Raw genomic sequence first — 21,186 nt, forward strand, 5'->3', positions numbered from 1 at the left:
GGTTTTCCTCCGATTCTATACTTTCGATCCTCCTCTCATGTTACGTAACTCAGCCACGATCACGTGACAATCGACCTAACAGCGACAGTGGGGATCGCCTGCTTGAGTAGCTTGAGTCGAGGTTGGTCGAGGTATTGAGGTTGATTGAGGTCCATGCGAGTCTCGCCAATTCTTCTATGACTCTTCGATGAAACCATGAAATTTCGTACCCTGTTCAAAGATATTCTTGACAATGAGCAAAAGCGTCAAAAGTTGGACGGATCTTCCCGATAGAATGAAACCAGATTTTGTTTCATACGAGGGAAATTACGATTTTCCGTCATACTTACCAACAAGTGAAGAATGCGTTAACAGTAAGGAAGAGAAAAAGGAAGAAATAGACGAAGAAACAGATGAATATAAATTAGGACGTACGTGTATACCGAATAAGCAATGAAAGACAACGAAAAAATGAAGAATTGAAACAGCGTCGTCAGTAATAAAATATTATTTCTCGTATTACAGGCAACGAACCATTTTTGATCATGGAATTAAATAGACTTGTGCCTTTCACGGAGGATTCACTGATCAAATTTCATCCTCTTAATATGCCTCATGAAAAGATCGGGGTAATAGAAATAGCAGGATTTGTATTAGACATAAATGAAACTGACAACTTTTATCAGTATACAGGTAATAATGAACGAGATTAGTTTTGTTACAGTAGATTCTTATTTAGAATTCAAAACATAAGAATCCTTTTTACGTCGTTGTTTAGTCGATGATGGGACAGGAATAATAACTGTTTATTATCGAAAAAGTATTAAGTCCGAGATCGATGAGGAAAGAAGAAAAATCGATGAGAAGTATTTTCAACATTTGTCCCGGGGTAAAATTGACGTCGAGGTATTAGAGACAGACATTTGTCCAGACAAGTTCTCTGAACCGCGTCCTGGTTTTAAATATCCTGTGGGTACAAGGACAGAGGACGCTCTTGTGAGTAAGAGGATGTATTTGAAACATAATTGATGAATAAATTATAATTCGACGCGTGTTACACAGATTTTCGAACACAATTGGTCATTAGACACTGAGAATGGGACTCGGGGCAAACCGATAAAGTGTTGCACGTATATCTGTGCAAAGGGTGAACTCAAGTTTTTTAGTGATAAAAAGCAAGAGAAAAAAATCACGTTTCACGATTTGTCTAATTCTCAGATAATTTTCATGGCCAAGGAAGTTAGTGGCTTAACAGAGCATCAGTACAATAGCAAAGTTCTTTCGTGGGTCAAAATTAACGTCCAGAAGAGATATAACAAAGGTCCGTTTGAAACCTTTACAGACGCACAAGTGCCTATATTTGACATGATAATATAATACAATTCTTTACGTCTAATTTGAGGAAAAGCCAATGTAATATTGTATACGTTAGTGAAAAAATATGAGTTTTCAAATTGTTACTTCATTCATTGCCTGCCACTGATTCTATCCGCATATCCAAGTCCCGGTAGAGGGCACTATCGTTGCCTCTCTAAATTATACTAACATCACGACGGGACTTGCGGATATATGGAATATGGAACGTTGATACGTTATTGTATTTTACGTTGTTCCCGTTATTCCATCAAACGATATCATTAAAGAACGGTTTAAAAGTTTATCTCGGTTCACAATCCCTTGAGAATGCCACGTATTCAAATACTGAGAATTTATTGTTGGCATCGCGGTGTCAAGACAGCATAGCAGTTACCTTCTCCATCCACGTCCGTCAAACTGGCATTCCGCAATTCTCGCTGAATCGCATTCTAATTTGCATCTGTGCCGTTCGAAACTGATCTCGCACAATAATATTGTTATAGCGTGCGGCTGCGTGCAGCGATTGCTTTATAAAGGAAGTTTGAGATGTCAAAATTAGTTGAGATTCTCGGTTTTGCGTACCGTCGTTTTTAATCAGAGTCAAGAGTTCGGGTTCAAAGGCGTGACTCATCCGAATAAGTGAATCGTCGCTCGGAGATTTAACCTGAAGAGAAGTCAATTTCGTACAGTGCAAATTCTGTACCGTTTTAATAATAAAAAGATAGTTATAACAAGATAGCTTTCACGCCTTCTAATCATACACTTTCGCGATTTGTTTGTTCCTTCGTGTAAAATCAATCGATTCGATTTCAGCAAGTAGCGATATTTTCACTGGAATCATGGAGTGGTTATTTGGGAAAAGGATCACTCCCGAAGAGATGCTCAGGAAAAATCAAAGAGCCTTGAACAAGGCAATGAGGGATCTGGATAGGGAAAGAATGAGAATGGAACAACAGGAGAAAAAGATAATACAAGACATAAAGAAGCTTGCCAAAGATGGACAAATGGTAATCTAACTTAATTTTGCCGTGTAAACGACTGATTGTCATTACCATTGCCTCGACAGGACGCTGTGAAAATCATGGCTAAAGATCTCGTGAGGACCAGGCGATACGTGAAAAAGTTTATGCTGATGAAGGCGAACATCCAAGCAGTTTCCTTGAAGATCCAAACCTTACGGTCGCAGAACACGATGGCACAGGCCATGAAAGGAGTGACCAGAGCCATGCAGAACATGAACAAGTAAGATCTTTAAATCAGAAGGCAACAGCCTCTGCTACACGAGTGTTTTATGTTTCTACAGACAGTTGAACCTTCCTCAAATACAGAAGATACTGCAAGAGTTCGAAAAACAGTCGGAGATAATGGACATGAAAGAAGAAATCATGAACGATGCGATCGACGACGCGATGGAGGACGAGGGTGACGAGGAGGAAAGGTATTCGACCTCAGACTCGATTCTGTTCATAAAAAATTACACGCATCATTTTCTTCTGCAGCGACGCTATCGTATCGCAAGTCCTGGACGAACTGGGACTGCAGGTGACAGACCAGCTCTCTGGCCTGCCACAAGCGTCCGGTTCGTTGAGCGTGGCTGGTTCGAAGCAGCCCGTCGCGACTGCAGCTGGAGGCGAGGAAGGTGGAAATCTCGCGGACGCGGACGCGGATCTCCAGGCCAGGCTCGAAAATCTACGGCGCGAGTAAATTGGCCGAGCTGTACGAAATGTGTAAAGAGAACTTGTTAGTTTCGCACCCGCGATTCGCTTCACACGCTCTGCGATCTGTTAGAGATACGAACACATTGTTACAACAATTGTTCATCGATTCGTTCGCTTTTGTAATTTATAAGATTCGAGGGAGGGTTGAAGCGAAAACGTTACGCTAATAAAGGCATCTGTCTAATTTTTATATAAAGAAATATATAACAGCAAGATAACTTCAATTGTCTCGTGCGTGTTCGCCGCGCACAACGCGTTTTGTAAAGTGGACAAAATACTTAGTTAATCGTATTTTGATACGATCACGTGTACATAAGTTTACTTGAGGAGTTTATAGTTTACGTACATGTACATACTTGCTTTATTCTTTTAGCACATAATGTACATTTACTGTAAAAGGTTTTTATATAAGGGGAAATAAAACTGAACCGTACACCGCGTGCTGTGCATAACACAGCGGGAGCACGAGTGCGTTCGCTGCTTTTGCCGCGGCTCAACCGCTCAATCTCTCAGTGCCTCGCAGCTTTCACTAACGTTACACCGTTCAGGCACAATGATCGTGTTAACAAAATTTATTTATACACTTGGTCGGTGACAACGACAAAACAAAGATTGTACGATTCGTGTTAAACATGACAACAATCCACGCAGATAATTCGATGTAACGGAAAGAATGAGAAAGTCAAAATAAATCAGTGAAACATAACAGGTGACATCTGACTTACCTTTGAACAATGGTCGATTAAGACTAATGCCGAGTACAAAATTCGGGCCTTGTCACAAACGCGAATCGTTCACAAGGGGTACGACAGTCAATAATTCCGTAAGAAATATGAAATATTGTATCTCTATTAAACGAAATTTACATGTACATAATAATGCGCAGTAGATAATCGTTCTAATATCCTGATCGTGAAATACAGGTATAAAATAGAGGTCTGGTCTGATGTCGAACGTGCCTAACGTAGTTACGACGCTCAAAACGAATTACACGTTTCAATTAATACATCGGGTGCACTGAATCGATAATTCGGTATATCGTTATGGAAAGTTTCAATGAACGCCTTGAACGTGTGTGCCGCAAAGAAGTACGGTTAAAATTAGTGTAAGGCCTCGTCCAGACCGAGAGACAACTGCCCCCAGGCGCGTGTCTTGGATTTCTATTCTGTCATCACTCGGGATCGCGATGAGAGACGAAATAAAAATTCGAGATGGTCCACGGAGAACTGCTCTTCGATCCGGAGGATCCTTCACGGATAGACAAACGAACGAAACAAAGGGAAAAACTATGTCTTTATACGACATCGACATTAAAGCGGGGGAACGAGAGAATTGTCAGGGACACGTGAATCTCTGTCTCCTGATCCGATTCGAGGGACCAGGTCGCGGTCGTCACTACGAATCGTTCGTACGTTCTTGCACGCGAAACCCGTTGAAAGTTTTGCCTCTCTCGATCGACTCTGGTCGGATTTCTCATTTCTAACATTTAACGACGCGTGCCCCTTCTGTCACTTCCTCAATTCCCCGATTGATATATCCTATAGAAATACGACGTATAGTTTACAAAACTGTGATGGAACCATCCGTCGATCACATGTATATATATTGTCAATATTTTTTTTCTTTTTTTGAAACGTTTCAGAGGTACCGTTCGAATAGCAAATGTGTGTACCCCCGGCCTGCCCCCCAAGCTAGAATCGTACTTAATTACCGAATAGATATCTCGCACCGTTCTCCGTTTATGTCCACTTAGAATTAAACGCTTTCAAAAAAGTCACGCACGACACGCTACTCGTCGTTAGATATATTCGTGTCGGTCGATATAGATGACAGTAGATATAATAAACCGAGACGGTCTTGCTCGCAGGTTCATAACTATTCGATGATAAATCCGTGTTTCTCCTCTTTATAATTGATATGAACTATTATATGTATATTATTATATTATGCGTGTATATGCGAGTTTCATCAACGGTGGTAACTTTTGGCGACAGAACTATTTCCACAAGCGAGTATTATACATCGAATCATGCGTGATTACGTTTAGAGTCGGGAGATCGCCTTACAATTTTATTGCGATTATACTTTTCGTTTCGTTCGAACTATTACCCTGGTATACTCGTCGTGCGGTTCAATTGAGAATCATGGAATCATTTTCTAAATCACAACAGTGGTCCCCCGGTGGTAAGGGGATTACTCCGTAAATAGCACCATTTCTATATTAGAATCGTGTTCTTCGGATACGTACAACTTTTCTGTGCGCGCGCGTTCGCAGGACATCTTTCAGACGAGAAACAGATCCGTTTCCAATTATTCGGCAGAATTTGTTTCTCGTTCTCTTCGATAAAAAAATTTCCAAATCATCTCGATCGTCTGTACACACGGAAACTCGTACGCGACACCGGACCCCGTGTCATCCTGGCGATAATTAATTATTTATACAGACGTTCGTCGGATGGAAGGGGAATAAATACATGTGTATACGCGCCAAGAACAATTCGTATTTTTCTCTTTTTAAATATTCGCTATATAAGTTGTGGGATTATTAGACCTTATACACCGTCTAATATCTGTGCATTTATGTACGTCTTCATTTTGTACGCATGTGTTTTTACTCTTACGCGTATGTAGTTGCAACGTTATTCTGTAGCTACAACATACGCGTAAATTATGTATGTACACGTCTAAGCTATGTCGAGCACAGCCTTCTCTAGATGCAGCATTTTGAATCCAACAGTTTCTCCTCGCGTTCTTTTCTGTCCACTTTACTAGTCTCCGTTGGGATTTTAAATTGTTATTTTACTGGCACGCGCGACAATCTTAATTAATTAATATATCCGTTCGATGCAGCTACGACAGGACAGAGTAACAAGTGTGTAATGTACATTATGTACACATCGGGGAAGACTATGGTCGCTTCAACTGAAAGTTCGATGAGAATACATTGGAATGATTCGCACACAATTCCAGCGTCTATCTAACTACCATCATCGTCGTGTTCTCAAGATCGATCTTGGAAGATAGGTCTGTATTATGCGTCTGCATACACGCACGTTATTTATACATGGTGTCCCAGAAAAAGTGATAGAGCCGAAAAGGGATGATTCTTGAGGTGTTTCTGAACAACAATTTCCTTTGGTAAAAATGGCAGTGAGCCACGGTTTTCGAATTATTAAGTTAGATTAGGTTAGGTTAGCTTAGGGCCACGGGTAGGTTGGCTTTGATCGTGACGTTCGGTCGTGGCTTAGCGCGGGCCCTACACGTGCTTTCATTGGTAAGTGTCTTTCGTTAATAATTTAAAAACCAAAAGCCTCGCTTTGTATTTTGGCAAAGGAAATTGTTGTTCAGAAACGCTTACAGAATCACCTCTCTTCGATACTTTTACTAGGATACCCTATATATTATAGATCGTAACGTCGACTGAGAAGCTCGCAGGTGTCATGAAGTAGAGGAACGAAAAAGAACTCATCAAAAGTACCGCTTGAAACCGATGTGATGATAATTAATACGAACGAGCGACGGTTAGGCTTCCAGTGAAAAATCGCGATCGTGCGTTCGTTCGCTCCTCTTACTTCTCCGAACACGCGGGAACCCTTTCTCCGACAGTAAAATTAATACCTATATTCGCTATCTATCTCGTAGAGGAAACCACAACCACTAAAGTAAATTCAACGGCGGAACGTTCTTTTAATAGAGATAAACGTAAGAAGTCGAAACTCCTCGGAACTAAGAAGATCGTCCACATATTTCTTATCTATACACGTATTTATACGTTAGATATTAACTATTTACAAAAGAAGTGTACCAAAGTGTGCTCGTCGTAACCTTATCGAGCATAACATCACCTAATAATCTGTGAAACTTTCCCCATACTCGTCAAACGATCTTCGTTCGTTCTTCTCACACTCACGTATCACTCAACTTTCCGATACAACATCGCCGGCTATTCAGCACACTTTTCTCGTTTGTGCCATCACATAGAGTGAATCGTGGTACATCTCGCTGTAACAATGGTATACTGTCGTCGAATGGTCCGATAGTTATTGCGGTATTACGATTACTTTATGAGAATTCCTCTTTCTGCCCAACGCTTCTCGCGGACGCAAGTGATCGGAACTCGATTCGCAGCACCGATGACAAGAATCGACGTACTCTGCGTTTTTACTTTGGTCCTTTTTATGTAAAATTCTACCGCTCCTAATTACTTCCTTGACGAGTTTCGTACAGACACGTTGGATCAATGAAACTGTCCGAGTGCATTTCTTCTATTCTACTTTCGACTCGATCTTCTCACGCACCTCTGTCAGCATCCTAAACGATGTACAGTGTAAACGCTGTCCGAAGTAACTGACCTCGAGTTGGTTTTATGCATATGTACACGCTACACCCTCGAAGGAAAATTATTCCGAGGCAGAGCGAACGAGATCGTCACGGTATGAGAATTTCACAGAATGTTTCGGTTCAACGTGTCCAACGGTTTTCTATGCGTCGTGACTCTTCAATGACTTCTGACGTCTTCCTCTTTCGTCAGCTAGATCTCCTCTTGGTAATAACGCAATAACGTTCGTCAATGTGGAACACCGCTTCCTCTGTAATTTGTTACCCTAACGACTCGTTAGTGAAGCATCCTTCCCATACTTAGAAACTGTTCTATTACTGTTCTACTGGTGTTCGTCGAGTCATATTTACAATAATCATGTCCAAATGAAAGCCTACGTTTGTGATCCTTCTGATTAAAGTCAAATTAAAATCCACGTACGTTCTTTTGTATTAACACGGTATTAAGTAACGCTTCGACAAGAGCGGAGGAAGGTGTCCCGCTCTCTTTAAAGTACTCGTAGTAGAACAATGAAGAGAGTAGAAATTTTGAGAGAAAAATATTTATGCGACTATGCAGAAGACAATATTGATAGTAGGGAGAGTGTTGAACGTACACATTAAAAATGCTAGCACGGTAGAGAGAAGAACGTTGTTGTCATCGTGTCCGTTCTCGCGGAATTTCGACGACGGAAAGATCGGGAATATCGTACAGAACGAAACGAGCAAACTATGATCATGTTTTATCACGTAATCGACTAGAACCGGTGAAACAATGATACGAGGAAACGAACGGTGTAGACAAGTATTTGGTCAAGCACTTAGACGGACGATAAAAGTCGCTATCCTACCAGTGTCGCTTATCCGATGAATCGTAATTTGTTCGCCGATCTGTGCGTTTACATCGGAAACGTGTTTTACTCTCGTTTTATCTTACATATTTACACGCCCCCCTTCTCTCTTTCTGCCCTCCAAATTTCTTAATCCTCGTAGCCATCAACAGAATTTACAAATCAATAGAATTCACGGACATTGTAATTCTGATCTAAGGGTAATGAAACACGCCTCTCTCTCCAATTTACATCCTTACACCTCGAGCTTCCTTTTGATAAGAAAGCAAATGAATCCGATAGCCCTGACCACAATTCGTACATGCTCGCGACCAACAACGTGAAAAGCCATAATAAATTCATCTCCGTTAACTACTGGATAATCACGTTTTTATCAATGCACACCATCGACCTGTTCATCCGAATAACAAACAGACCGGACTGACCTGTGTTCCTTCGTCAGCCGATTATCCTTCGTGACCCGGTAGACCGCGGACCTTTATGCAAAACAAAAACGCATTGCTGGTATCATTTTAAAACCTAATTGAAACGGTCGTTCTTGACGTGATAATGGATTAAACGCACAGAATCCGCAGCCTACCTGTGTGATCTAAGCGGGGCGACGCGCGAGGCGCGAGAAGGGAATAACCGGGGTGTCTGCCTCGAGTCATATGGTCCAGACCTGTACCTTCTCCGCAACGATGCACCAGCTCGCGTGGTCGTAGTAGGACGAGATAATGTGCAAGTTCTCCACGTATTTATTGATCAGTTGGTCCAGCTCGCCCTCCCTGAACACGTGGTAGTACTGATGGTAGGTGATCGCGCCGCCGCCGCCGCCGCCGCGATCGGACGGCAACGATTCCTGCGACGACGACACGCTCAGCGAATCGTTGCTCGCGGTCGTCGTCACCAGACAGTCCGTGCTACGTTTGCTGCTGTCCGGGTACCTAGCCGGTGTCTCCTCGCTGGCCGACCTCCTCTGCAGTTGCAGTCTTCGTTTCGACTCGACGGCATACGACTTCGGGTACTCAGCGTTGTTCGACAGCAGAGAAACCATGCTGCTGCACAATCTCCCGGTAGAACCCGTGCGGCTCCCGTCGCTGAAACTGATGGTGTTGACAGACTCGCCGATGTCGCTGGACTCCATCGAGTTCGCGGTTCTCAGGCGAGGCTTCTCAGTGTTCTTCTCCAGGCTCGTCGTCTCTTTATCGTTCAGAAACTCCCCGGTGTTCGATACCATCACGAATCCGTCCACTATGTCGTCCGACTTGCTTCTGTGTATAGACTTGTCCTCTTGAATTCTCTCTATCTTCTCGGGGCGTTCGTGGAACCCGTTGCTGGTGTTACTCAGCCAGGCGATCGTGTTCGTTAAGTCGTTGTACTTGGACTTGGCAGGTTTCGAGACGTCGTAAGGAGATTCGATGATAGGCTTGTCCAGGTCCTTTCGTTCGTCCGGGATCCTCTGGTCCGACTTGTTCTCGTCCAACTTATACATCAAGTTCTCGCTGAGCTTCTCGGTGAGGTCTATCAGATGTTTCCGGCACTCCTCGTTCCAGGTGTCTTCCATTTCCGGTAACTGAATGTCGGACTTCACTCGAATCTTACTTTCGGAAGTTGTCTCTTCGACGCCGTCTCGTCGTGCTGTCTCCGTGTACGGTTCGCTGTGCGTTTTCGTAACAGCCGTTTCCACGGCATCTTCCGAGGAAGTGGCGGCACTGGCTGCAGCTTCTAGGACTCTAGGAAGGCCGCCGCTCGTGGCCTTCTCCACCTCCTTCGAATCAGCCACGTACCCCGGCGACTCGTCCGCGGTCAGCTCGCTCGGGTCGGACACGTTCTCCGCTGAACTGTCCAACACTTCGGACTCGGTGCACTCCGACTTATTGTTATCCTTCTTGGCCATGTACCTCTCGTCCGAGATCACGCTGATCACGGATCCTACCGAATCGGGCGAGGATACACCGCTGGAATCGCTGTCCAAGTCGTCGGTCTCGGGATTGAACAATTCCAGCGACAGCAGCCGTGGGAGAACTTTCGTGACGGTCTCCAAGCGACCCGTGGCCGTCGTTGAAGCTCTTCTGACCAGAGGAAACGACTGTTTGGTTCTGGTCGCGAATCCGGGCTTCTGTCTCAACAGCTCCTTGATCTGGTCCAGTCTGACTTTGCGATTCTCCTCCTCCTTGTTAACGTCGAACGTAATCCTCTCGTGCGACTCGGGAATCTCGTCGGTATTAGGCAAAAGTCGAGCAGTGTCTTTGACGATGTGTTGTTCCTCGATCTCCAGACTCTCGGTCATCGATCTGTAAGCGCGTATAGCTTGCAGGCTGGGTTTCTTCGCTTCGGGGACGATATCGGTTTCCGCATTCTGTTTGTTACACTGCTGTTCTCCGTTTGGCTGATGATAACCGTTATTGAAGATCTCCGGCCTCTTCCCATTCTTCTCTACCTGCTGCTGCTGCTGGCTGTTAACAGGAGTAGAAACGAAAAATTGGTTCGATCTGATCAACGCGGAGTTCAACGTGCGAGGGGACAAGTTCGGTGGACTAGACGGAGCTATCTTATTAGTAGTCGGGAACTGTTTGAGCAACGGCGACACGGGGACGACTTTGATTCTCGAGTTAGGCGTATCTGGTGGATTCTTGACGCGCGGCGAAGACGGCGCTGAGCTGCTCGAGTGATTGTTGCCGTTCGAAGTCGGGACGACCGCGTCTGTCGTAGCCTGTGCGTCCTGCTTTGGCACGAAGATCACAGACACGAGGCTGTCCTCGGAGTCGACGCTCGTGTCGCTCTGCAGACTGCTGTCCTTCGACGAGTCCGAACCGTCCTCGCGCGACAGGCGCCTCTCGATGCCGTCCTCTCTCTTTATCACGGTCCCCGTTTGAGCCTTCGAGTCGTTGTTATTCGTCCGCGCCTCGTCGTTGCCCGCGTTCGACGTCGTGTCGCTATCGCTGGACTTCCACCCCTGCAGAATCTTCACGAACCCGTTCTTGATCGATATCCCGGACACCTCGATGTTCGTCGTTGACTGTCTTATCTTGTTCGTAAGGCCACTTTTCAACAGTTGGAACCTCTTCGTCGCGTTCGCGGAGTAAAGGGACTCCCGGAGGGACTCGAACGTTCTGCCCTTGCAGATGATATCCTCGTTCAGAGACGCTTGTTTCATGATGTTACGTCGCACCCTCTCCTTCTCCTCCAGCCTCTCGGTAGACATCAGCTCTTCGTTCATCGAGCTCTGCTTCAGGATGCTCCCCCGCTTGGAACAATGACCAGGAGAGACCTGCGATGATCAACGGTAAAACAAAAGGGATTCGAATCATCTGTGAGGGACGTTTCGATCAAACAGAGAGTAAAGACGGTAAAGACCTGAAAGTCTGGAATGTCCTTAGCTAGTTCTTGAATGGCAGTGTTGTCAGGATTTTCCAAACCGATGTCGTCCACGAGATGGGTCTTCTGCTTGACCAGCCGCGGCTTCGAGCCGCTCATCGACGACGACGTTCTCGATTCCCCGTCCAGGTTCAATTCCGACGTTAACACGGAGCACAGACCGGGAATGCTCGATCTGGATCGCACGAGATCCAATCGCTGGATCTCCAGGATGTCGCCGAGGCTCTTCGACTTGATGCTGAGCGAGTCCGATTGTTTGTTCAACGTCATGTTGACGTCCTCCACGCGGCGTAACTCGATGGGCAACTCGTCCGCATCCGGCGGTTCATCCTCGTAGCTCTTCCGATTCTTTCCATTGCCGCTCTGCCAGCTGTCGAAGAACCACGGCCGACCGCCAGATCCTCGCCTGCCTCCAGCCAATTTCTAAAGAGGACGACGATAGGAACGGGTTTTTAATTTCAAGGAAATCAACGCTGGAGATTCCGATTTCCAAGCAAACAGCCCGAACAATCTCGTTCCCATCGATTATCGAACATCCGCGAGGGAAGCAAACAACGCGAGGCGAAATTACTCGTGCACCCCGCTGACGAACGATCCACGTCGCATTCTGCCCGTTCCAATTGCATCATACGAACCGTGTTCCGCGAGCAGTTAGCCTGATTTCTCGTATAGGAGAGACGCTCCGTGTGCACGTATCTACGAATCGATGAGCGGGCACAGACCACGTTTCGGCCACCTATTGCGGGAAATGATCGTGTCGCGGAGAGTTCGCGTATGGAAACGAGAGGCAATTTCAGCGATAGCACGCGATCGTGCAACGCGTGACAACGCGGGCTGGGTTTACCTGCAGAGCTCGACGAAAAAAGCTGTAGCAGGTCTCGTTCGGGCTGGACAAGCTGCTGGTCGACGGTGACGGGCTGAATATCGGATCGATCCAGTAGCTTTTGCTCTTGCATTTTCGCTGCCCGGTTCTGTAACAAAAACGCCATTAACGATAATAATTAACGAGCCTGCTATGTCGAGTTCGAGATATCGTTCCAAGAGCGGCAGGATGTAGGAAAAGCTGATAGGAATGCAATTTCATTAACACAGAATTATAAATAATTTCTCCTTCGTACTCATTCCCTCACTCTCTCTTTCTCTTTCTCTTTCTCTTTCTCTCCCATGTCTTATACATACCTTTTCGAAGACGATACGTATTTTTGGTTCTGACGAGGATAGAAGTCAGCGGCGTGCGGTGCACCCGAGCGTCTCGATCTGTCCGATGCAGAGCGCATGCAGTACGCCTTGGGCCATGGCACCAACACATCTTGAGACTCGAACTAAAAATTGTAAAAATGATCTTCGAATCGCGACACGTCGAATGGTTGCACATTTCCCAGCAACAGATTCGCATCGTCTGAGAAGGAGAGCCTTTACCGATCGACCGTCGTGCTCGCGTTTCATTGCTCGCGTTCGAATTGAATTGTGTCGAACGAAATTCCTTATAAACCGAATCGAACAGCCTAGGTGTTTAATCCGAAACGTGCTCAACGATTTCGAACAACAGACGAATTCGAGTCCTTACAATTCGTAATGGAACGCCTCGGTGACTGGAGAACTGACTACAGATCGTCTCTTTATGGAGAACGGAACGTGTGTCGTGTTTTACCTTTCTGTGCCTTTGTTCCATGGCCCATACTGATATGACCAGGCGGCCGCCGATCCGCAACACCCGTGCAAGCTCTTTTAGTGCGTGCACCCGCCTCTCTGTCGTGGCAAAGTGGTGCACCACGGCGATCGAAAGCACCGCGTCGAAGCTTTCATCTCGAAACGGCAGGGCCAGATTGTCGCAGATCAATACCTACGGCGTGAAACGGCGTTCAGTTTCAATGAGATCTGCCTCCAAAATAAGAATCAATGTTTAAACGTTAAAACGATCGACGCGTCGGATTTTCATCTATCGTACGATGTTTCATTTCCACGGAACGTGTCAGTTGCGTTTGAATGACAGTAGGTAGGTAAAATCCGTTCAGGACATGATTAAACGCGGTTCAGATACAGGATACGGACGTAAGAAAGTAAGAACCGATTTCCGGTGTCGGATCTCTCGTCTTTTTTTTTTTTTCAAAATGATATATTCACCTCATTTTCCTTCTCACGCGCGATATCCGTGAAACGCTTGCACCGGTCCACTCCCACCTTAAAGACGCTGTGATTAACGCTCAGGTACTTCCCGTTGCCACAACCTGAAGCAAAATCATTCGGTCGTTCGTCAGCCAACGAATTCGAACCTCCAGCAAATTCTAACGAGCTATGAATCAGTTTCTCAACGATACACGCGTCATTTCGATATCTCGCAAAGAATCCAACGAGACGAGGTCGTAATTGGTTTCGAAGGAAATAGCAGGGTAACCGTTGGTATGACGTAGACGATCGATGAAAGATCCGGGTGGAGCGATTCCGGTTCAGCGATTCGCTCAGCTGATCGGTGTCGCAAGAGGCAGTTCCACGAGTCTCAGCCAGCCGAGTGTCACTCGGAACGGAGGCCGGCGGCCGCGCGAAAAGTGGATCAGAGCCGGGACACGACGGGCGGCGCCGGGAATCGGCTTTAAAGTTCGCCGTTCCTCGATGAGTTTGTGTAATCCACGGAGAACGTGTCCCACGGTATTTCAGACTCGTTCGAACGCTACGTGGGATCGAGCCGCGCACGGAGGTCGATCGATCATGTGAAAGCGCTGGTGACCGAAGTCGAGAGGAAAACCGGGCTAAGATGACGGGTCTCGAGAAAAATAGACGTCGATGAATGATCATCGACGAACGAACGAACGAACGAACGAACGAACGCCTCGACGTGTTATCCAGATTAATTTAGAGAAATTTCACGGATTAGACAAATCTGCCGGTGGACGTCGGTCCGGTTTGCATCTCACAGAATATAATTACCAATGTCACAGACGAGTGCCCCGGGTTCGAGCTCCTCGAGGAACTGGTAGATCCGTGGCCAGTGCCTGGTTTGGACAGTCTTCTCGGCGCATTGTTCGTAAACCTCGTGAACGTAGGCTTGTTCCAAGGCCACCGACCGCGCCACGTGCTCTCCCTCGCTTTCAGACATCCCTCTCGCTGAGATGATTTACCCTCATCCACACGCGTGTCCGCGATACTGAAAACATAGTCGATTCACGCTTATGGATTAAAGGAGAACCTGTACGATCGGTAGTCACGATTCATGTGACCTGTTATCAACTAAAGTGCATAAAACGAATAAAATGAGATGGAAAAGGGTGAACCGAACGAGTTCTATCTTGAAGCAGACTGTCTCGGTCGAGAATCACCGGCGAACGAAAGCGATCCTAGCTTCTAAGTAGGCGAGAACTTGGATCGAACCACCCGAGACCGTCAGGGTCAACTCCGTCCCGATTTCCTCCCAACGTTTTACTCTCCACGAAAATCCTTGCCCAAACGGTCATCTCCTCGCTTTGACGCTAGCATCGCGTTTCTTTTTCGCTTCAACGAACGTTGGGCATATGTCGATTCGCCCTAGATTCTCATTTACTCGCGCTGGGAACAATCCGCGACACCTCGTCTCGCGCATCAGCGACACAAAGGAGGAAAAAATAACTCGCGTCTCTTTCGACCTCGTCGAAACATTCTTTCAATTGTTCTCGCAACGCGCAGAGCTCGCTGACAAGATTGGGACATCGATTCATGGGAATCGTGAACGTGTTTAATCGACGAAATTATTCAGTTCAATTTTTACTGAACATCCCCCCATGACCATGCTTACACCTCGATCGTGCTGAAATTTGGTATAATTACACTTGACGACAGAAGAACGATCTCTGGATTAATCTTTCTTGCAAACATACTAAATCATAAAGTTGATTCTCCTCCTCTCTTAAAGGAAATCAACCTCAATGACCTCTCGCGTTCTCTCAGACGAAACAGTACCTTTTAGCTTCATATGCATTTTATATCGCAACTCGTACGATATCGCAAGATATCTTTATATTTACTTCGTCTATCTTTCATATATTTAACAACCTCCTACGCCGTTAGCTTCAACTTCCTGCTCTGTATCACTGCTACACTGTGTTTCGATAGGTTTCTCACCCGTGAAATAAACAAAAATAAAAATAACTAAATAAAAGAAATTTCTTTCGGTCTACGAAGTTGTTCAGCGATCAAAAATATGTTCCGTTCCAGCGGCGCTTTCGTTCTCAGTAGTAGTCGAGTCGTAGACAGCCGTCAATTTTATTTGGTCATCCACCGATCGATATCCCGTAATCGGTGAGAGATTCCGGCTTTGAAGGTACCGGTTTCACACTTTCTCGACGCTTTCATTTATCGAACGCCACCGTGCCCCTGCCCAGCCTCGTACGTTTCACGGGAATCGTCGATGCTTATTAAACTCGCGACGACTTAATCCCGGCTGACTTTTACGTTTCTGCGCGACGTTCAGCCGGATAATTACAGCGACGCGATCCTCCTCGGTCCTAGAACACGTTATCAAACGCATAAATGGACGAGACGCTCGTTTCGAGTGCAATTTCATCGTTTACATGGTCGTTTAAAGTGCCATATAATCTCCTAGACGATTCAGGATTCGTTGTACGAGTCACTGGACACGTTCAGACTGTTGGACAATTATTGCGCACCGAGTCTCTTTTGGGAATTTTTAAACACTTTTACGTGAAACGGTGTCAGCCCCAAGGCGGCAAGTATCGTGAAAGGTCAGAGTTGAAAAGTTTCCTAAAGTTCCGAGACAAAGTCTTTTGAAAGAGGGGGTTTAAAAATACTCGTCTCCCGGTACTTCCGTCGACTTGCCCACCCCTCCGACAAGTAACAACCTGGGGAACTTCCGCGTTTCCGGACGCTGCGCAACTTCGAGGTCGCCGTATAGCTAAAAGAACTCGAGCTATTTTAACACAGTGGATCATCCAACCTGTTTCTACCGAAACGAAATCAGCCGTGGACAAACTTTGTCCCCGATTTTAAGAGCTCGCCCTATGACCAGTGATCATTCAACGTCGTCAACGTCAAGCGTTCGTTCATCGTAGACGACTCGACGTTGCGTCGCGAGTGACATAGTAATCGACTTCGTCTTGTTGGTTTTCGCAGAGAATTTTTCGATCGATATTGAAATGTAACTCGTAGGAGACGTTTATACCTCGTTTTCGATCGGGACATAAACGTCGGGAACGTCGGGAAAATTTTCGGTTGAGCCGCGTCGAGCCAAAAGCCACAGGTAGCATATGTTCGACCTAATTAATTGCGTTATCGTCCCCGTCGCATCGTAACGAATCGCGTATTGACCAGCGAACAGCTATCTCGAGATTACCTCGGAACGATGTCCGGAGAGCCGAGTTTGCACCGTACGTCCTACATAATCGGTTACAACCAAGTTACTCCTACCGAAACCATTGTTTGCGCCGTAACGGTTTCACTCTCCGTTTTACTTGGTTTAAATCATGGCTCCGCGTGGATCTGCGAGAGAAGGTCGATCGCTTGGAGAGGCAGGAATAATTTGTTCCGAGAACCGAGAAAGGTTCAAACTTTCTAACGACGTCGAAAACAGAGCAGGTAATTGTTCGCGATCAGAGTCGGCCGAACGAGCGACAGGATCTTGCTTTGGACAATCGATCGGACCGTCCGCAATTTCCTCGTCGACAGCCCGAACGTGAAAACGATACGAGATACAAGGACCGGCTGTCCGTACGACTGGATTTTATCTACCGGAAAGTGCTCTACATACGTCGATCTGATCGGTGATATTCGCCACGAGTACCAATGTCCGTCAGCCCATCAGAAACGCGAGAATCGTCATCGTTGACGACGTACAAGTACGCTCGATTCTCGTACAGGACGAACACTTGGTCTTTCCTATTCAGAATTATACAAAATTACAAAAGTCTCTCGTTCGACGTGAGAATTCAAGGTGCAACAACTTTTTCAATAGGCTCGCGAAACTTCTGATATCTAGTAACTGTTCGGAAACCCATTGCCAGTATCAGAGCCTGTCGTCTCCGTGACCGAGCGCGAGTTCTCGGCATCCTTTCCGAGAGCTCCTGTCCGCCGCAACGCCGGAGGGCTCTCGGCTCGTCGAGACGGCCGTCGTCGACACTCGTCGACGTCGACGACGCAAACAGGTCGAGGGGCCTCTCCGTTGAAAAAAGAAGAACCCTGCAACGAGACGTCTGCGGAGTCGCACAAAAAACAATGTCGGGCAAGAACGATTGCGAACCCCAGATGGAATCTACAGGTAGATCGATCCTCCCTATAGAGGCTGAATTCGAGTCCAAGTTCACTCGCTTCGAGCGACTGCGAAGACCGTCTGTGAACTATCGTCTCGTACTTATGATCAACCGAACTAGACGATACCTTCAGAAACATCTGAAACGATCGCCCGTCGGACTGCCGGCAATGAAATCTAGATACAATTGGTGGGACTTACGTCCCGATGGGTCGTCGTCACGGACCGACCTCGCCAGGCGGTATGCATCCGCAGTAGAACAACTCCTGGAGGAGCTTCAGAATCAGCTTGTCCACTCTCTTTCTCTCTTTCTCGTCGGCGGTCACGCGGTCGCTCTTGTGTCGCAGATGGGGAACGGTGTACGCCCGGCACCAGCGAAGGAAGTCGCCGGTGTCTTCGGTACGAATGAACGTGACGATGGCCCAGAGGGTGTACAGGTTGCGCGACTTCCGTTTCGTCTGGAGGTACAGCTGGCAGACGTCCAGGAACGTCATCAGGTCGACGACGCTCCTCCCCATCGATGGGTGACCACTCGCTTCGAGACGTTTATCTTCTACCTCCTGTAATTTCTGTCCCCCTTTTCCTCTCTTCACGGGAATCCGGGCTCGGTGGCTCTCGTCGAGACAGTTCTCGATTTTGCTCTCTTTCTAGGCATTCTCGCCGTACCAGACGAGATCACATTTTCCAGTTTCCAATCGAAACTTTTGGCGAGCGTTTAACCGACGGTTCGGTCGACGACGAACGTTCCTTCGAACACCGAAGATTACGAGATCCTCTCCGGAAGGCGAGTGAGACCGATCCACTGATTCCGAAGGACAGAGAGGAAGCACGTGTGCAGGGATCGAGGAAGCGGATCAAAGCTCTCGAACAAGAACGGAGAAGGGATGCTCCGTCTGTAAAAGCATCGTCGCTCTTCGAGATCGATCGGATTCCTCTCACTCGCGTACACGGCGAATCGAAGCCCCGGCGTGCACACCGTCGTCGTCGTCGTCGTCGTCGTCGTCGTCGTCGTCGTCGCCGCGTCAAAGGGGAACGTGGATCTTCTTCGCGACTCTTGGCTCTACGAGAACGTGGAACGACGGGATCAATCCGTGGAACCGTGGACAGCATCACTGCACTCGATTCGTGTTACCGCCGCCGCCGCCGCTGCCGCCGCCGATAGCGGCGGCAGTAGCAGGTGGTACCTACCCGACCGCCTTCAAAGGGAAACAAAGAGGCCTCCGTTTCTCCCTCTAACTGGGCCGCCGGCTCGGATCCTGTCTCCCAGCTACCACCCACCACCCTTCGCGGCCTGCCCGTACTACATCTCTGCATTCCGCGTGCGTGCAAACACAGAGCATCGAGCGAATCTTCATTAGAGAGACACTCCGTTCCCCTTTTCCTCCCTCTCTCGTTCTTTGTTCGTGTCACGATCCGCGTGCATCGAGATCGCTGCCGTTCTCCGCTCTGGAAAACATTCGTCGCTCTCCGTGAAATCGTCCAAGACAGACTCATCGGTCATTCTTTTATCACTGAGATTTTCCACCTAATTGTAGATCAAAGGGCTCGTCCGTCAACAAATAAATAAATAAATAAATAAATAAATAAAAACGTTCCTTCAGTTTCGAGCATCGTCCTTACACATCTTTTTACACGTTTTCCAATGAATCTCATCTGAGGACGATCCCTCTAAGGTTTGCCTGCGTGCATTTTACGTCTGGCGCGGCGAGTTCCTCGAGGACTCGTCCCGCTTCCGTTTCCTCTGTTCTCGGATAATCAACCTACGCAAACGTTCTACCACGATCTACTTGAATAGACACGTGTATGTACGTTCTGACGCCAGAGATGCGAGCGGCTGCGCGTCGAACTCATTCGATATGCTCTGTTCGCGTAACCGGGTTAATTTCGATGCGTTGGTTTAACTCGTTTAAAGGACGTTCGCCGCTGGACCGAACGCACGTCAAACCGCGTCGCACGTGCACCCTCTGCCTTTGACACGCGCACGGCTCGTCGCCGTGGACACGAGCATATTTCAAAATGCGAATTCAGGTTTCTCCGTAATCGAGGACGAACGAGCATCGATCGATCGAGCGAGAACGGAGCTTTGTCGAACGAGAACGGAGAGCCGATTCTGCGAATATTTTTTAAGCGCGCCGACAATAAGAACGATTCGAGGACTTTCGTTGGAGATAGGAATCTGTGGCTGGGAACGCCTAAGCGGAATTCGCAGTCGAGTGACAGTGAAAGTGGTAAAGAGAAAGGAACGAAGATAGAAGCGAGATAGCAGTCGAACGCGATTTCAAATCCTGCCTACGTCGTCTTCGATCGATTCTCTTCTCTACGCACGTCGAGCGAACGAGCCGTCGTCGGTTCAGAAGAATCAGATAAAACTAGAATCTAAACGAAGCTGACATCGATTCGTAATGAGACCGAGTGTTCGCATTCAATTAACGCCGTTCGCAAATGCACGGAACGGAGAACGAGAAAAGGAAAAATGTGTCGAAGCGGATCCGTTTGCGCGATGACGTTTGCGGCGGTCTTTTCTTGTACGGCCGTCCTTCGCGAATCGAGTTCCAGTTCCGCCGCAATAAATGGTTCGCAGGCGAGCAATCTTCGACCCAATTAGAATTTATTCGACCATCCTGCCTTTGGCTCCGATCGAAGCGTCTCGGCGATCCGTTAAACCGATCGAATGAGCCGACTCGTCGTGCAATTTTTTCCTCCAATGTTTCGTTGCGTATCTTCGACGCCTCCGCGGCGACAATATTTGTCCCGATTTTAGCGACTTCTCTGCACGTTTTTCGGTGCCTATTCTCTTTATTTTGTTGATCGAGCATGCGAGATCGGTCATTGACACGGTCCGCCGACGTGAACCAAGTATCCTTGACGCCCGAAGCGCACGGTGTCCCAAACTTTTTCTACAATCGAACATTTCGCAACACCTATTCAGGTTCAGCGAAACATAGTTTGGAAAACCCTGTCGTATCGTATCATTCGTCTCGTGCGTCGGTCGGTCCCTCTGGGATCAAGGACACTGGCGACGAAAGATCGATCCCCCTCGTTCGCGAACCCGATCCAACACCGATCGAATCGTTTGAACATTTTTTCATAATAAACTTTTGTCTGGTCGATCGTCGTCGTCGTCGGTCAATGAGATCGACGACGATCGTGAACGCGTGAACGATGACTGGACGAAAGTAAGAGTTCGCGTGCGAACGAGAAGACGGGAGATCGGGTTTATTAAGGATTTATTGGCTATACAGTCAATCCCAAAAGTTTATGCACTTTAGAAACGCATTTTTTAAAAAGAAATCAGACGTCGAAAGAGCATTGCTAATAATAAACAAGAAAAAAAAATTTTCGATTTTTCCGAGATTTTTGCAAGGGGTACCCC

At 47.0% G+C, this 21,186-nt stretch overlaps 3 protein-coding genes across 15 annotated transcripts in view; 2 read left to right on the forward strand and 1 right to left on the reverse strand.

Annotated features, from left to right (window-relative positions):
* Positions 1 to 104: 104 nt before the first annotated feature.
* Positions 105 to 1,444, forward strand: LOC108628938 (uncharacterized). Its single transcript, XM_018031172.2, has 4 exons — positions 105 to 410; positions 505 to 672; positions 758 to 975; positions 1,042 to 1,444. Exons 1-4 carry the CDS (start codon positions 233 to 235, stop codon positions 1,354 to 1,356), a joined length of 879 nt encoding a protein of 292 aa, XP_017886661.1. The 5' UTR covers positions 105 to 232; the 3' UTR covers positions 1,357 to 1,444.
* Positions 1,445 to 1,548: 104 nt separating this feature from the next.
* Positions 1,549 to 3,759, forward strand: Vps2 (vacuolar protein sorting 2). Of its 2 annotated transcripts, XM_018031355.2 has the most exons (5): positions 1,549 to 2,070; positions 2,149 to 2,342; positions 2,402 to 2,577; positions 2,639 to 2,773; positions 2,835 to 3,039. In XM_018031355.2, exons 2-5 carry the CDS (start codon positions 2,175 to 2,177, stop codon positions 3,037 to 3,039), a joined length of 684 nt encoding a protein of 227 aa, XP_017886844.1. In that variant the 5' UTR covers positions 1,549 to 2,070; positions 2,149 to 2,174. The 2 variants fall into 2 exon arrangements, with proteins under 2 accessions (XP_017886844.1, XP_017886843.1); XM_018031354.1 differs by lacking the exon at positions 1,549 to 2,070 and having other exon boundaries at positions 2,175 to 2,342; positions 2,835 to 3,759.
* Positions 3,760 to 3,881: 122 nt separating this feature from the next.
* Positions 3,882 to 21,186, reverse strand: part of fid (class I SAM-dependent methyltransferase fire dancer) — a 25,373-nt gene continuing 8,068 nt past the window's right edge. For 7 of the 12 annotated variants that reach the window (XM_018031346.2, XM_026816933.1, XM_026816930.1 and 4 more), the window contains 7 exons: positions 14,507 to 14,723; positions 13,706 to 13,809; positions 13,233 to 13,424; positions 12,761 to 12,903; positions 12,426 to 12,552; positions 11,561 to 12,004; positions 3,882 to 11,474 (listed from right to left, as the gene is read on the reverse strand). In XM_018031346.2, coding sequence (XP_017886835.1) covers positions 8,868 to 11,474; positions 11,561 to 12,004; positions 12,426 to 12,552; positions 12,761 to 12,903; positions 13,233 to 13,424; positions 13,706 to 13,809; positions 14,507 to 14,675 — 3,786 coding nt within the window. In that variant the 5' untranslated portion in view covers positions 14,676 to 14,723 and the 3' untranslated portion in view covers positions 3,882 to 8,867. Of the gene's footprint in view, positions 11,475 to 11,560; positions 12,005 to 12,425; positions 12,553 to 12,760; positions 12,904 to 13,232; positions 13,425 to 13,705; positions 13,810 to 14,506; positions 14,724 to 18,014; positions 19,260 to 21,186 lie in introns of all 12 variants that reach the window. The other 5 variants (XM_026816936.1, XM_026816935.1, XM_018031353.2 and 2 more) reach the window with 3 other exon arrangements.

Source organism: Ceratina calcarata, unplaced genomic scaffold, assembly GCF_001652005.2.
Source record: "Ceratina calcarata isolate Rehan_Ccalc_2016 unplaced genomic scaffold, ASM165200v1 scaffold551.2, whole genome shotgun sequence".
NCBI classification, from domain to species: domain Eukaryota; kingdom Metazoa; phylum Arthropoda; class Insecta; order Hymenoptera; family Apidae; genus Ceratina; species Ceratina calcarata.